Source organism: Bos indicus, chromosome 8 (genome assembly GCF_029378745.1).
Source record: "Bos indicus isolate NIAB-ARS_2022 breed Sahiwal x Tharparkar chromosome 8, NIAB-ARS_B.indTharparkar_mat_pri_1.0, whole genome shotgun sequence".
Classification (NCBI taxonomy): Eukaryota; Metazoa; Chordata; class Mammalia; order Artiodactyla; family Bovidae; genus Bos; species Bos indicus.
This window is the reverse complement of record NC_091767.1, coordinates 85,194,302-85,206,880: the sequence shown is the minus strand read 5'-3', so window position 1 is coordinate 85,206,880 and position 12,579 is coordinate 85,194,302. Positions and strand designations below refer to the sequence as shown.

The following is a 12,579-nucleotide window of genomic DNA, read 5'->3' as shown; positions in this document are numbered from 1 at the left end:
CTGAGGCACAGGTAAGATCACTGCCCTGCGAGTTGCCCTCGGCCCACTGCTGCACTCCAGCCCCGCGGGTGGCCCTGCGTCCTGGCATGGAGGCTGAGCACCGCCACCCACTTCCCAGCCGAGCTTTCTACTCCTCCCCCCGATCTCTCCGGGGCTCCCTAACCCCTACCCAGGCCGCCCGCCTTGCTAGCTGTCCCATCTTTCTTTACTGCCCCGTCTTTCTGTCCTGCTTGCCTCTGTGCTCTCTGGCACGTCACGGCCCGCTGACTCCCGCGCCTCTGTCGGTCGCTCTCTGCGCACGTCTCGGCGTCCCTGGCATCCTCACGTCACCGTCTCGCATCTTGTGTGGCCCTCGGTGTCTCGCTCTAGACCCTCTCTCACCTCTCTCTCTCTCTCTCTTTCTCGATCTCCCATCCCCGGGGTTCTTGTGTCCCGAGCTCTCCGGCTCGATCCTTCTTGGGCGTGCGCTCCGCTGGGTCTCCCTCTGTCTGGGTCGGTCTGCCCCTCTCGCGGCCCCCTCCCTCCTGCCACCCTCCCATCTCTGGCCCTCCCTCGGGCTCGGCCTGGGGGGTGAGGGGCGGTGTCGCGGGGCGGGGCGGGGCGGCCGGGCGGGGCGGGGCGGGGGCGGTGACGCGGGGCCGACCGGGCTAGAGGCGCGGCAGAGCGGGGCGGGGGCGCAGTCTCGGGTCCGACCAGCCGAGCCCCGCGCGCCCCGCCCGCGCCCTGTGCCTCCGCCCGGCTGGCCGGCGGGGGAGGGGGCATGAGCCGGCGCCCGCGCGCCGCCGGGAGCTGCGGGCCGGCCTAGACCCCGCGCGGGCCCCGCGCCCCAGCCGCTGACGCCGCCGAGCTCCGGGAGCCGCGATGCAGCGGCCGGGGGAGCCGGGCGCAGCGCGCTTCGGGCCGCCCGAGGGCTGCGCCGACCACCGGCCGCACCGCTACCGCAGCTTCATGATCGAGGAAATCCTCACTGAGCCTCCGGGGCCCAAGGGCGCCGCTCCCGCCGCCGCCGCCGCCGCCGCGGGCGAGCTGCTCAAGTTCGGCGTGCAGGCGCTACTGGCGGCGCGGCCCTTCCACAGCCACCTGGGTACGTGCGGGGCCGGGGGCCGCGGGGCGCTGGCCGGGCTCGGCGGGAGGAAGCGAGCCGCGGCCTCTGCGGGACGCAGCTCTGGGCACGCAGGCCCCGGGTCGTTCCTTCGGCGCGTTCCAGGCAGGGAAGCAAAAGGGGCAGGCGCCGGGCCGCGCAGAAACCAGGCCTCGTGCCCGTGGGCCAGGCCAGCCGGGAGAGCATTCGCTCTCTTCTTCACTGCTACCCTGTGGTTTCCAGCCCCAAGGAGTCCAGCCCGGGGACCCGAGCCCGCATCCCCATCGCGGGCGCTGGACCAGACTGCGAATGTCAGACTTCGGGTCAAAGCGACCTCAGGCCGCGGGCGCCTGGGCCTTCGCCACAGGACTTGGGAGTGGCCGTGGCTGCCCAAGCTGGGGAAGCTGGACCTTGATGGAAGAGGCCCGTGTGTCTGAGTGCTGTTCTGGGGGCTGACTCTGGCCGGAGCCAGCCCAGAGCTCCCGGAGCCCAGGGTCTCAGGCTGGCGACGAACCCGCCTGTGCTGTAGCGTAGACCCCCTTGGGCCCTGCCTGAGATCAAGAGGCTTGTCTGTGAGCTGCTGCCGGACTGGCCCTTATGCTCCAGATCGGCGGCACCTTGGCGGAGCTTGAACCAGCAACTCAGACTTTTTCTGCTCCTTTCAGTTCTCTTCTCTTCTTCCCTTGTCCAGGCCCTGCCTTGACCTGCCTGCCCTCTCCAATGCATTCCCTCTTCTGACCTTTCCCTGTCTCTCTCCAACCTTCCTCTCAGTGGGGTGGGTCTGCCCTTCCTCTCACCGACCCCCGAGGATCCCTTCTCCGCTCCCGCTGCCTTCTCACTTTCACCCGCTCATCTTTCCTGGGCCCTTCTTGACTCCAGCGGCCTAACATCGCCGGTAGTGAGATGTATCCGGGCAGGGAGCCCTCCTACCTTCTAGCGGGACCTCAGCCCAGGGAACTGACATCCTCTATACCCAGTGACCCTTCAGCCTGTGATCCGCCTGCCTGAGGGGCAGCGGGACCAGTTGGTTCGTTTTGAGTTCAATCTCTGCTGCCTTTTGCCTCCAGCTGCGCTGTTAATAATTCGTTTGAAGCGGGCAAAAAATAAAAAATCATTTAGGACTAATGAAAATTGAAACGTCTTCGCGGGGAAGAGTCTAAAGAGAGAAAACAGGAAGAACAAATTTCCTATTTCTTGGGGGTGCTTTGGAATTTCCGGGAAGCTCCCAACTTCACCCTCACTGACTGTCCTGCCTGTTCACTGCCTGTCTCTCGGGGTGGCTGTTTTGCCCTGCATAGACCAGCAGACTGTTTACTTCATTGAAACTCTCTTCCCGCCCCCACCCCCACCAATGCAGCAAAGCCGATTTTGGTGGGGGAAATGCTCATGTTCCTAACTGTACCGTTTTTTCTTGGTTTCCCTTTCCTGTGACACACATACTCCGTTGGTTTGGGAGCTTCGACCTTGTTCATTGGGAATCCTGAAATGTCAGGGCAGCTGGGGCCTGGGGAACGCCAGGCAGAGCCCGGGTTGGGGAGGTCCCCCTTCCAGACTCTGGGAACCACGGCGTCAAGGAGGGTCTGCCTAGCACAGATTTCTCACTTCCCGGCGAGCACGAAGGTTTTGTGCCGGGGGCACTGGCTGAGGGCGAGCTGTCGGCAGGGGCGCACGGCGCGAGGATCTCCAAGAGGAGGAGCACGGCTCGAGCTCACCCGGCTCCCCACTCTCTCCCCACAGCCGTGCTGAAGGCCGAGCAGGCGGCGGTGTTTAAGTTCCCGCTGGCGCCGCTCGGCTGCTCCGGACTGGGCTCGGCGCTGCTGGCCGCGGGGCCTGGGCTCCCCGGCGCGGCGGGCGCTCCGCACCTGCCGCTGGAGCTGCAGCTTCGCGGGAAGCTGGAGGCGCCAGGCGCTGGGGAGCCGGGCACCAAGGCCAAGAAGGGGCGTCGGAGCCGCACCGTGTTCACCGAGCTGCAGCTGATGGGCCTAGAGAAACGCTTTGAGAAGCAGAAGTACCTCTCCACGCCGGACAGGTAGCGCGGGGCCAGGCTGGGCCCAGCGGGTAGTGGGAGGGAGGCTGCATGCCCTGCTGAGGGTGCACCCCGCTCTTTCCAGAATAGATCTCGCCGAGTCCCTGGGTCTGAGCCAGTTGCAAGTTAAGACGTGGTACCAGAATCGAAGGATGAAGTGGAAGAAAATAGTAAGTGTTTTCGCGGTTTTCTGTGTTTTCTATTTGCCGCCACGCCCCTGCAGCCTGAGCTACTCTCTCCACCGTGGAGATTTGCACCCAGTCCTCCCGATTCCCTCCGTCCTGGTGCCCAGAAGGACCCTCCCTGCTCTCTGTCCCTCTGGGTGCCCTAGCTCAGCTTCCTTCCGGTGCCCTGGCCCAGCTCCTTTCGTGCTCCCTGAGCTCTCAGTGTTCCTGGAAGACTTGAACCCTCCGCCCGAAAAGCTCTGGTCGTTTTGCCCTAGCAGCGCTTGGACAAATGGCCACCATTTCCCAGGGGCTAGGCGCGGCCTCCAATGGCCTCGATGGGCTCTCCAGGTCCTGCCTGCCTCTCCAGGACGCCGGGATCCCCGGCCAGTTCACCGCAGCGCCACTGGTCTCCCTCGCAGGTGCTACAGGGCGGCGGCCTGGAGTCTCCCACCAAGCCCAAGGGGAGGCCAAAGAAGAACTCCATCCCCACGAGCGAACAGCTGACGGAGCAGGAGCGCGCCAAGGAGGCGGAGAAGACGGTGGAAGCACCAGGCGAGGCCAGCGACCGGAGCCACGAGGACTGAGCGCGGCAGAGGGTGCGGGCCCAGGGAACCCCAGCGCAGTCGGCGGCTCCCAGAATCCGCCGAAAGCCTCGAGTCGGCCCTTCTGCGTCCACGCCGTTTGCTTTCTAAACTTTTTATTATTACCTTGAATGCGGACAGTTAGGGGCCAAACAAGGACAGACCCTGAAGCCAAACCGAGGCCCCAGTGCGCTCGCGGGCCTTAGCCTGGAAACTCACATGAGACGCGGCAGAAGGTCGCCTCCGCTCGGAGCTCAGCGGCGCCAGGCGCTCCACGCGCGTTCACGCCCCGCTCCTTTCCTGCACCCCCCACTCGCCTCTGGCCGGCCCCCGGGCTCAGACGCCTCCAGGCACACACGCGCTTCCACGCGTCGGGGACCCCGCGGCCCGGCGCAGGCCACCACGGCCGGAGATGGCGCCCAGACAAACCGACGTCGCTGGGGCCCCTACCCCTCTCTTACGAAGACGGTGATTTTTTTTTTTTTTTCCCAATAAAATATTTTATGACACAGCGGGACTTGATGAGGGAGTTTCTGAATCCGCGAGGTTGAAGGGGGACACGGCGAGGTAAGAGGGAGACACGCAGTGGCTTCTGAAACATCCTTGCCCCGGGGTTCCGTGGATTCGAGCCTTAATCAGCTCCACCCGGCTGGGCCGGCACGCAGGAGGCTCGGTTGCTGCAGGATCCTAGGAATCGCTTCCACTTTGGGCATTAGAGGCCAGTGTGAACCTGCTCCCTTCCTTCTCGGCCCAGGGCGCTGCGGATGGCAGCAATCGGGCTACACAGCGGTCTGCAACAGGAGCGGGAGCCCCAGGCCACCTCGCTCTCACTCGGCAAGTAGCCCCGGGCTGAAAACTGCCCCAATTGTTGGTTCGGTCTCAGGGACTAACTGTGAGGTCCTTGAGATTTTCTGGCCAGCCCATCCTAAGGCTGACGGGAAACCTAGGACTCACCTCGAGGCCGGCCACCATCAGCAGTCCTTGCCTGCAGAGGCACCCGGCTCCCGGAGTTTTCACGTTTTCTACAGTATACACCCGGTGGAGGCACCTAGGAACCGAGTGGGGGTACCTGAGGCAGAGAGCAGAGGACCCCAAACTGCTCACAGTTTTTCAGGGTGCCCCTTTCCAAGGGCATGGCCTGGTGGCATGTGCTTGCTGTCCCCCGCCCCCAGCCCCTTTCGCTGGGGAAGGTTTCCAGTTGCCTCCTCCCTGACCTAAGCTGGGCTGCGAGCTCCCCAGTTCGTTCCTGTTTTGGTGCTTTCTAGGACTACCACCAGGCTATGGAGATGGGGAAATGGGCACACCATTGGTTAAAGCTAGGGGACAGATGGAAACTTGGCTCTGCAGAGTTCCAAACAGGAACAAGATTTGAAACCAGGTCCTTGCAGGTGCAAACAGAGACAGAAAGAGTCAGGAACATTATACTGAGATGCAGGCTTTGAATTTCAGAATGTGAAAACCGTTATGGCTTTCACCTGCAGTGGCTGATAGCTTCCTTTTCAAACTGGCCACTTGATTGCCCTTTCCTAAAACTTGCACTTGGACTTCTGGTACCCAAGCATCACTGGCCTTGGTTTGAGGCTGGGAGGACTGAAAAAGAGGATGTTTTCTGAGGTTGGCAGGCAATTCTCTGCAAGCCCCAGCCCTGCCAAGTCTTTGGGAAATCAGCTCCCTTTCTAGGCTCTTAAACTCAAAAACAGCTCCCAGACTACTCACTTGCCACTGTCCCCTGAGGGGCCTGAGAAAACCTGTAGGCAGGAGGGAAGAAATAGACCATCAGTGTATGACTGCAACTCTTAATTCCTTCCATCCCTTAGGGTTACCTCCAGGTCTGCTCAATGTAGTGGTCCTGCCAAAACCTTCCTACAGCAGGCCCAGGCTAGCCAAATCAGGTACACTACTGAGTTTAATCCTTTCCACCTCAAAGTGGGGCAGGAGTGGGAGTGAAAAGTCAAGAAGTTCTGCCCCTCCTTGGCCTGGGAGAGATTTCAGCACAGCTTTTGTCAACTATGCAGAGTTGCAGAAGACAAGAGAAGTGAAAGAGGAGAGGCGAGGCATCCCGACCTGCACTCCTCCAGTCCATTCTGGGACCTCGTTCTGGGTCCTCTGGGTCCTCAGGTTTCATTAAATCTGCGGAATGCAACCTCAGGCGGATTGCCTTGTGGTTCTTTGGTGCTTCCCCAAGGCAGCCCCCTTACTGGACTGGAGGAAAGAGCCTTAAAGGACCAGAGCTCTAAGAGGGAGTGGGGGCGTCCGAGGAAACCGGCTCCAGAGCACAAGGGCCCCAATATTTCAGTAAGTACAGCTCCTTCAGGCACAGATGGGGAACCTGACGCGGGCACTGCTGTCACGAGGTCACCAGCCGGTCAGTGGGGGAGCTGGGCCTCTGTAGAAGGGGTCCAAATTCCAGTGCGGGCGGGGGTGGGAGGGGTTTCTGTCACTGCCTGCGCCTTTGTGCTCCTTGGCGGACAGGGAGCGGGGCGACCGCAGTAGATCGAGACCTGGAGGCCCGGGAGAGGACCGGACTGCTGACCGACCGCGTTCCGGCACCTCGGCATTCCTGACTTGGGCAATTCCTATGAGACCCGATGGAAGCTCAGGCTCGCTGCAGGAAAAAGCGAAGAAGCGGAGGCAGATTTGCCGCCCATCCTTAGACTTACAGTCAAGGACCGCCGCCCGCAGAACTAGGACTCTAGATAAAGGGCAGCACCGTATCTCTGACGGCGATGCGGTCGCCCAGCCTCAGAGCCACCCCGCCCCGGCCACCTGGGCCACCCAGCGCGGAAACCCTCTCCCTGCCTGGTAGCAACCGCTCGCTCCCAGACCCGAGCCTTGGGGAAGGAACGATCTTCTCGCTCCCCACCGCCGCACAAATCTCATCTCCGTCCCAAGGTTCTGGGAAACAAAACCCAGAGACCACACCAAAGCGCAAAAGAGGTCGCGCGGCTGTGCCTCCGGAGCCCCAGACCCTCAGCCAGGGCAGGAGCGGGCTCGGGCGTCTCGAGACCGACGAGGGCCCAGAATGGGGTGGAGGTGGAACGCCCTTGGTGGCCAGGACTCCGGCCTGATTGGAAGGGCGCGCAGCTTGGCGCAAGGACTGAGCGGCACACGGGATTAGCTCGGCGGCAGCGCTCTGAGGCGAGCACGAAGTTTGCGCGTCTGGGCTTTGTGAGGTGGGGGTAGGTAGGGGCCTAGACCGGAAGGGAGACTATGGGCGCAGTTTGGCTGAAGGCCTGGCCGGGGATGGGGGTTATGACCCCGATCCTGAGCAAGTCATTCTCCTAGTCGGCGGAAGCGGGAGCCTAGCTCTGTGTAGCGCTCGGCTCAGGCAAGGATGGCAGGAAATGTTCGAGGAGAAGTGGGCCTGTCGCGGCCGGCTTGGGGTTCGCCGCAACTTTCTCGAAGCTTCCGACTAGCCGCGGGTTTTCCGCAAAGTCGGAACCACTAGGATATGACAGGCGCAGCCGAGCGGGGGCTCCCCATTCCTCCTCCTGTCGCCTCATTGTAAAAAATAGAGTTTATTCGGGTTTACTCCGTTTCCCTGTTCTGGATTCTCTTGTAGGGTCAGTAGTGAGAACCCATAAGGTGGAAGAAAAGAAACACGGACCCCAGGACCACATTAACCACGCCAGGCGCGAGGTTTGCCTCTCCTGGAGCCGGAAGGTTCTCTCTTACTGCACCTAAGGGGGAACCAGGATCCAGAGTGGTGCCGGCTCAACCTGGAGTGAGCAATACTGCCTGGGGACATTTCCCGAGGCCCAGAATTGGAGTAGAAACCAGGCCTCGCCTCCGTTTTTAGTCCGTGCCTGATTTCGTTTCTACACTCAAGGGGAACCCCTGCCCCAGAAGTTATATCTCTGATCCCATGTCGAGTTCCCATGTCCACAGAGGAGACCAGCTGATCCCTTGAGTCTCTGCCCCTCAAGGCCTCTTCAGGCCCAGGGGGGCTGCAGTCAGGCTAAGAATGACTACAGAGGCCCAGTGGGCTCCCTCCAGCTCAACCTGGCCCCGGACTTTCTGAGCTGAAAAGAAATTGTCTCCAAAACCACCTTCCCAGCCCCACTTTAAGGGGAAGGAAGGAAGCCAGGACTCACTCCTCATTTGTGGGCAGGCAGAAAGGGACAACAGCAACAGTGTCATGCATCTGAGTCAGCCTGGCTCAAGGCCAAGTTTTTCACTGGCCCTGGTCCCTGGACCACTCCACATGGTGCAGCAGAAGGCAGGTCCTCCCTGACTTTGCAGGGGTCTCTCCATTTTGTGACTTCTGATGTTTTCCTTTGTGTTAGTTCTCACACTGTATTATGCTCATCTTATTTACTTTAAGACAGTGTCTTCCCATTTCTGAAATCTGGTTTCATGTGACAGTTGGGGTGGAAAGCCCTGTGGGCCCTGTGTCTGCAAAGATGTGACTGTCCCTAAGGAGGTGTCCTTGGCTGGACAGCGGAGGCCCCTCACCTCTCAGGCACCAACTCTTGATGGAGAAAGCCACAGAGCCTGGGGGGAGGAAGGGATCTTCCTTAAGGTGCAGGAAGACACAGGGCAATAGCGTGGCAGGAACTCAGAGACACTCACACACCAGGCAGAGGCCAAGTGGGACAGGACTGTAGGTTGCTAGAGGGGGATCAATTCAAAGATGCCTCTGACCTTGGAGAAGTTTTAGGAATGCTCAATCCATTGATTTCCCTGCTTGTTTCCTTTTCATGTAAACTCAGTAGTGATCTGTAATAGAAATTTTTGTCTTAATAAGCCCAAAAGAGATCCTTGAGTAAGTACAAGACAAAAATTCTGGGCGCTAAAAAACCACTGGGTTATGTCTTCATTGGCAGTGTTTTAACATTTTTCTTTCTTAGTGTTTCAGGGAAATAATGGTGTGAGACATCAGTGCTATCAAGGACTCTCTGATATTAATTAAGCTCTTTCTTGGGTGATTCATTCATTTAAAAAGCAGTTGCAGGATGTGGTGGGGTTCTCAGCATTGGGACACAGGCCATTCCTCCTTTACTGATCCAGTTACAGTCTAGTAAAATAGGGGCCCTACTCCCATTTTGCAGATGAAGATACTGCTCAGAGATGTTAGGCAACTTGCTCAGGGACACATAGCTATCAAGAGCAGAATTTGGATCTGACTTCAGCTCTGTGGATCTCCACTGCCTTGAGGTTCAAATTGGTATATCCTACATCCCTTAGGGTCCCCAATGGCCCCTGCCTGCCCAGAATGAGTCTCATCCATTTGTCTGCCAAGTATCTATTAAATGCCTGCTGTGTGCCAAGCACCGTGCTAGGCATGGGGCACACAGCCTGTGACCCAAGGAGCTCAAGTTGGAGGCAAAAATGTCACAATTAAATCTACAAGATGATATCAGGAAGTAACAAATGCCTTGTAGAAAATAAAAACAGATAGACAATGAGTGGGATGGAAGCTTTAGTCAGAGAGAGTCAGTCTCAGGAGTTGACTCTTCAACCAAGACATGAATGTGAGAAATGCTTACCAGGCAGTGGGCATAGCAAGTACAAAGGTCCTGTGGCAGAGTGAAGCTTGGCCTTAAAGACACAAGTGAAAGATCAGAGTGATGGGAATACATATGGAGAGGTGGGCAAAGGTAGTGGGTAAGGAGGTGAGAAGGTGAGTCTTGCTGCCCGGAAGGTGGTGGGGAGGAGGTGGCATTCTGGTTCCCTCCAGGGGCAGCTTTCTGTGCCAGCACAGCCCCCCTGAACTCTAAGCGCAGCCACTAGAGCCCTGAGGCAGCTCCGCCTACACCAAGCAATTTGCTTTTTTTTTTTTCTTTTTCATAAGGATGCAATTTTCTGCGTGCTTTAAGGACATTAGAAGGGCGTTTGACTGACGCGCCATGCGAAACGCATTAGCAAGGCTCAAGGCGCTGCGCACAGGAGGCAGCACCGCCATGCGTGCGCGTGAAGGGGCAGGTGGAGGCGGGAGCTGGCCCTGGGGACCCACTTGGGGCGGGAGGTAGAAAGGCAGAAACTAGCAGAGAGGAGAGACAAAAGAGAAAGAGTTGGAAAGATAGGAGATGCAATAGTGAACTATCAATTTAGAAGCGTTTAAAGGGGCGGGACGGGTTTCCGAGAGAAGGAGGAGGCAGCTGGAGGAGGGGGAGAGCGGCTTTGGGAAGAGGGAGACGGAGCGGGAAGTGGAGAGGAGGGATGCGAAATAAGAAGGCACTCTGGGAAGAGGGAGGGAGGAGAGAGAAGGGGAGAGAGAGAAGATGGAAGGGGTAAAGAAACAGCTAAAAGGGGAGTGAGAAGACAGTGGAGATGGAGAAACAGAGGAGAAAGATGGGAAAAGGAGGCAAAAATGAGAGTTACTGACAGGAGATAATAAAAGGGAAGGGGGGCAAGGAAGGCAAAAGCAGGAATGGGGTTCTTCCTGGGGTAGGCTGTCTCCCAGACCAACCTGTGACCTGATGCAGAGGGGTCTTGTTTGGTAGTCACTGGGGAAGATGGGAAGCAGTCTAAAGTGCCTTCGCCTGCTGTTGACCTGCTGTGTTCAGCCTTTCAAACGTGCCAGGCTCCTCCTTTTCTCAGGGCCCTTGCACATTCTGTTCCCTAGTCCATGGTGTTCTTCCTTGCACTCCCCTGATGTGAGTCCTTTCTCTCCCTCCAGGTGGAGGCCCCCTCATTATTCCCAAGGTGGCCTACTCTGAGTGCTGGCTGGCACTCACCCCTGTTGTGATTTTCTGTGCGTTTGCCTGAGGTCTGTCAAATTGCTTGGGGTCTATGCATTTGCCTGGAAGACAAAATCACATTTGCCTGTGTTTCTCTGTGCATTTGTCTGGGGGCATGGCTATCTCAGTCCTGGTATAGCCTCACAGCCTCCAGCAGCAGCTCCTTTCCACCTGACATTCTCCTGAGCAACAAGGGACACTGTATTTGCAGCCAGACAGACCTGGATTCAGACCTCCTCGTTCTTGCTGGGTTGGGTGCCCATTGCAGATGCTCAGAAAACTCCCAGAGCTAGGAGGACACAGGGCTGAGCTCTTTCCCCTTCAGGGACCCTTCAGGATACTTCTTTCCTGTGTGAACAGTGGCAGGTGGGCTAGGCATAAGCAGGATGGGCTCTGTAGGGGTTTGACCTGTCTTGGAGCTGTGCACCTTCCAGGGTGTCTCCTGGGGATGTGATGTGAAAGCTTTTAGTGGCATTGTCTCCCAGCCTTGGAGCTTGACTGGAACCCAGGGCCCTCCCTGAGCTTGTAAGCATGCCACCACTGCCTCCACCATTTACGGAGCACTGATGGTGGGCACTGCTTTGGTTAATTGTCATCAAGGTTAATCTTGAAGGCCTTGAAGGTGAAGACGATACCCAGCCCATTTCACAGATGAGGAAACTGAAGTGCAGAAGAGGAGTAGCTTGCCTTACTTACATAAGCAGAACTGGAGTATAAATTTAAGTCAGAGCAACTTACTGTCTCAGCTCTGCATCCTCTACCTCAAGTAGATTCCTAGGAAGGTTTCACTGAGAGTAGTGGAGGCAGTCTGGCTTGGTGACTGAGGTCCAGGCTAGCTTAGGTTTAAATCCTGGTACACCACTCACCAACTGTGTGACCTTGGGCAAGTTACCTGTCCTCTTTATGCCTCAATTTCCCTCTTGAAAATGGGGACTAATAATAAAACTTCAAAGCTATGGTTTTTCCAGTAGTCATGTATAGATGTGAGAGTTGGACCACACAGAAGGCTAAGCGCCAAAGAATTGATGCTTTTGAATTGTGGTGCTGGAGAAGACTCTTGAGAGTCCCTTGGCCAGCAAGGAGATCAAGCCAGTCAATCCTAAAAGAAATCAACCCTGAATATTCATTGGAAGGACTGATACTGAAACTGAAGCTCCAATACTTTGGCCACCTGATGCAAAGAGCCAACTCAAAGACCCTGATGCTGGGAAAAATTGAGGGCAAGACGACAGAGGATGAGATGGTTGGATGGCATCACCAACTCAATGGACATGAGTTTGAGCAAACTCTGGAAGATAACAAAGGAGAGGGAAGGCTGGCATGCTGCCGTCCATAGGATTGCAAAGAGTTCGACACGACTCAGTGACTGAACAATAGCAATAAACCTTGTATTCTCCTTAAGGTGCCTGATCATTTGGTGAGCAGGATTTCCTCACAAAGGAGTTTTAGAATTATTTTGAAGATATGACATGATGTTTGTGTGTCTCAGGGGCTGATGGGAGTGACTCAGGTGTTGTCAAGGAACAAGGAATTCAGGCTGTCAGTTGATGGATTTCTGGCCAGCTCTCCCACTGGGAGGGAGAGACCCTACCTGTTCTGCTCATCCTTCAGCCCTTATTTCTGGGACAGTGCCTGGGATGTGGTAGGTGTACAAGAAACATCTATGGGCCAGAAAAGTGAATGCACATATAGGCTGGGAGATCCTGGGCCAAGCACTTGTGCCCCTCCTGCCTCAGTGTGTGCTGAGAGTGTGTGCAAAGATCTCACATGAAAGGTAGCCTAGCCTTTGCTCCAGCAGGCTCTGGAATGCAAAATCTCTCCTCCCAGGGCCTTGTGGTGGTACCCTACGGCAGCGGCAGGTTGCTTGGCAGGCTCCTGGGTGTGGCCTTGGCAGAGCTTGCACGTTCCGGTGACTGCTTGGAGCTCAGGGCCACATCATTGTCACGCTTACTCTTCAGCAGCTTCCATCAGGCCCAGAGCCCTCAGCTCACATCACCAACCCCGCCCCCCCGACCCTGCCCACCCTCTCCTTTCACCACCC

General features: G+C 57.5%; 1 protein-coding gene across 1 annotated transcript; it reads left to right on the top strand.

The window, feature by feature from the left end:
- The first annotated feature begins 648 nt into the window (after positions 1–648).
- On the top strand, positions 649–4,361 carry BARX1 (BARX homeobox 1). The gene is made up of 4 exons (XM_019966609.2): positions 649–1,084; positions 2,819–3,110; positions 3,193–3,277; positions 3,694–4,361. Exons 1-4 carry the CDS (start codon positions 862–864, stop codon positions 3,856–3,858), a joined length of 765 nt encoding a protein of 254 aa, XP_019822168.2. The 5' UTR covers positions 649–861; the 3' UTR covers positions 3,859–4,361.
- Positions 4,362–12,579: the final 8,218 nt, after the last annotated feature.

Coding starts and splice junctions, on each gene's coding strand:
- BARX1 (XM_019966609.2), top strand. CDS start 862: ATGCAGCGGCCGGGGGAGCCGGGCGCAGCGCGCTTCGGGCCGCCCGAG. Junction 3,111..3,192: donor TACCTCTCCACGCCGGACAG/GTAGCGCGGGGC, acceptor CGCTCTTTCCAG/AATAGATCTCGCCGAGTCCC. Junction 3,278..3,693: donor GGATGAAGTGGAAGAAAATA/GTAAGTGTTTTC, acceptor TCTCCCTCGCAG/GTGCTACAGGGCGGCGGCCT.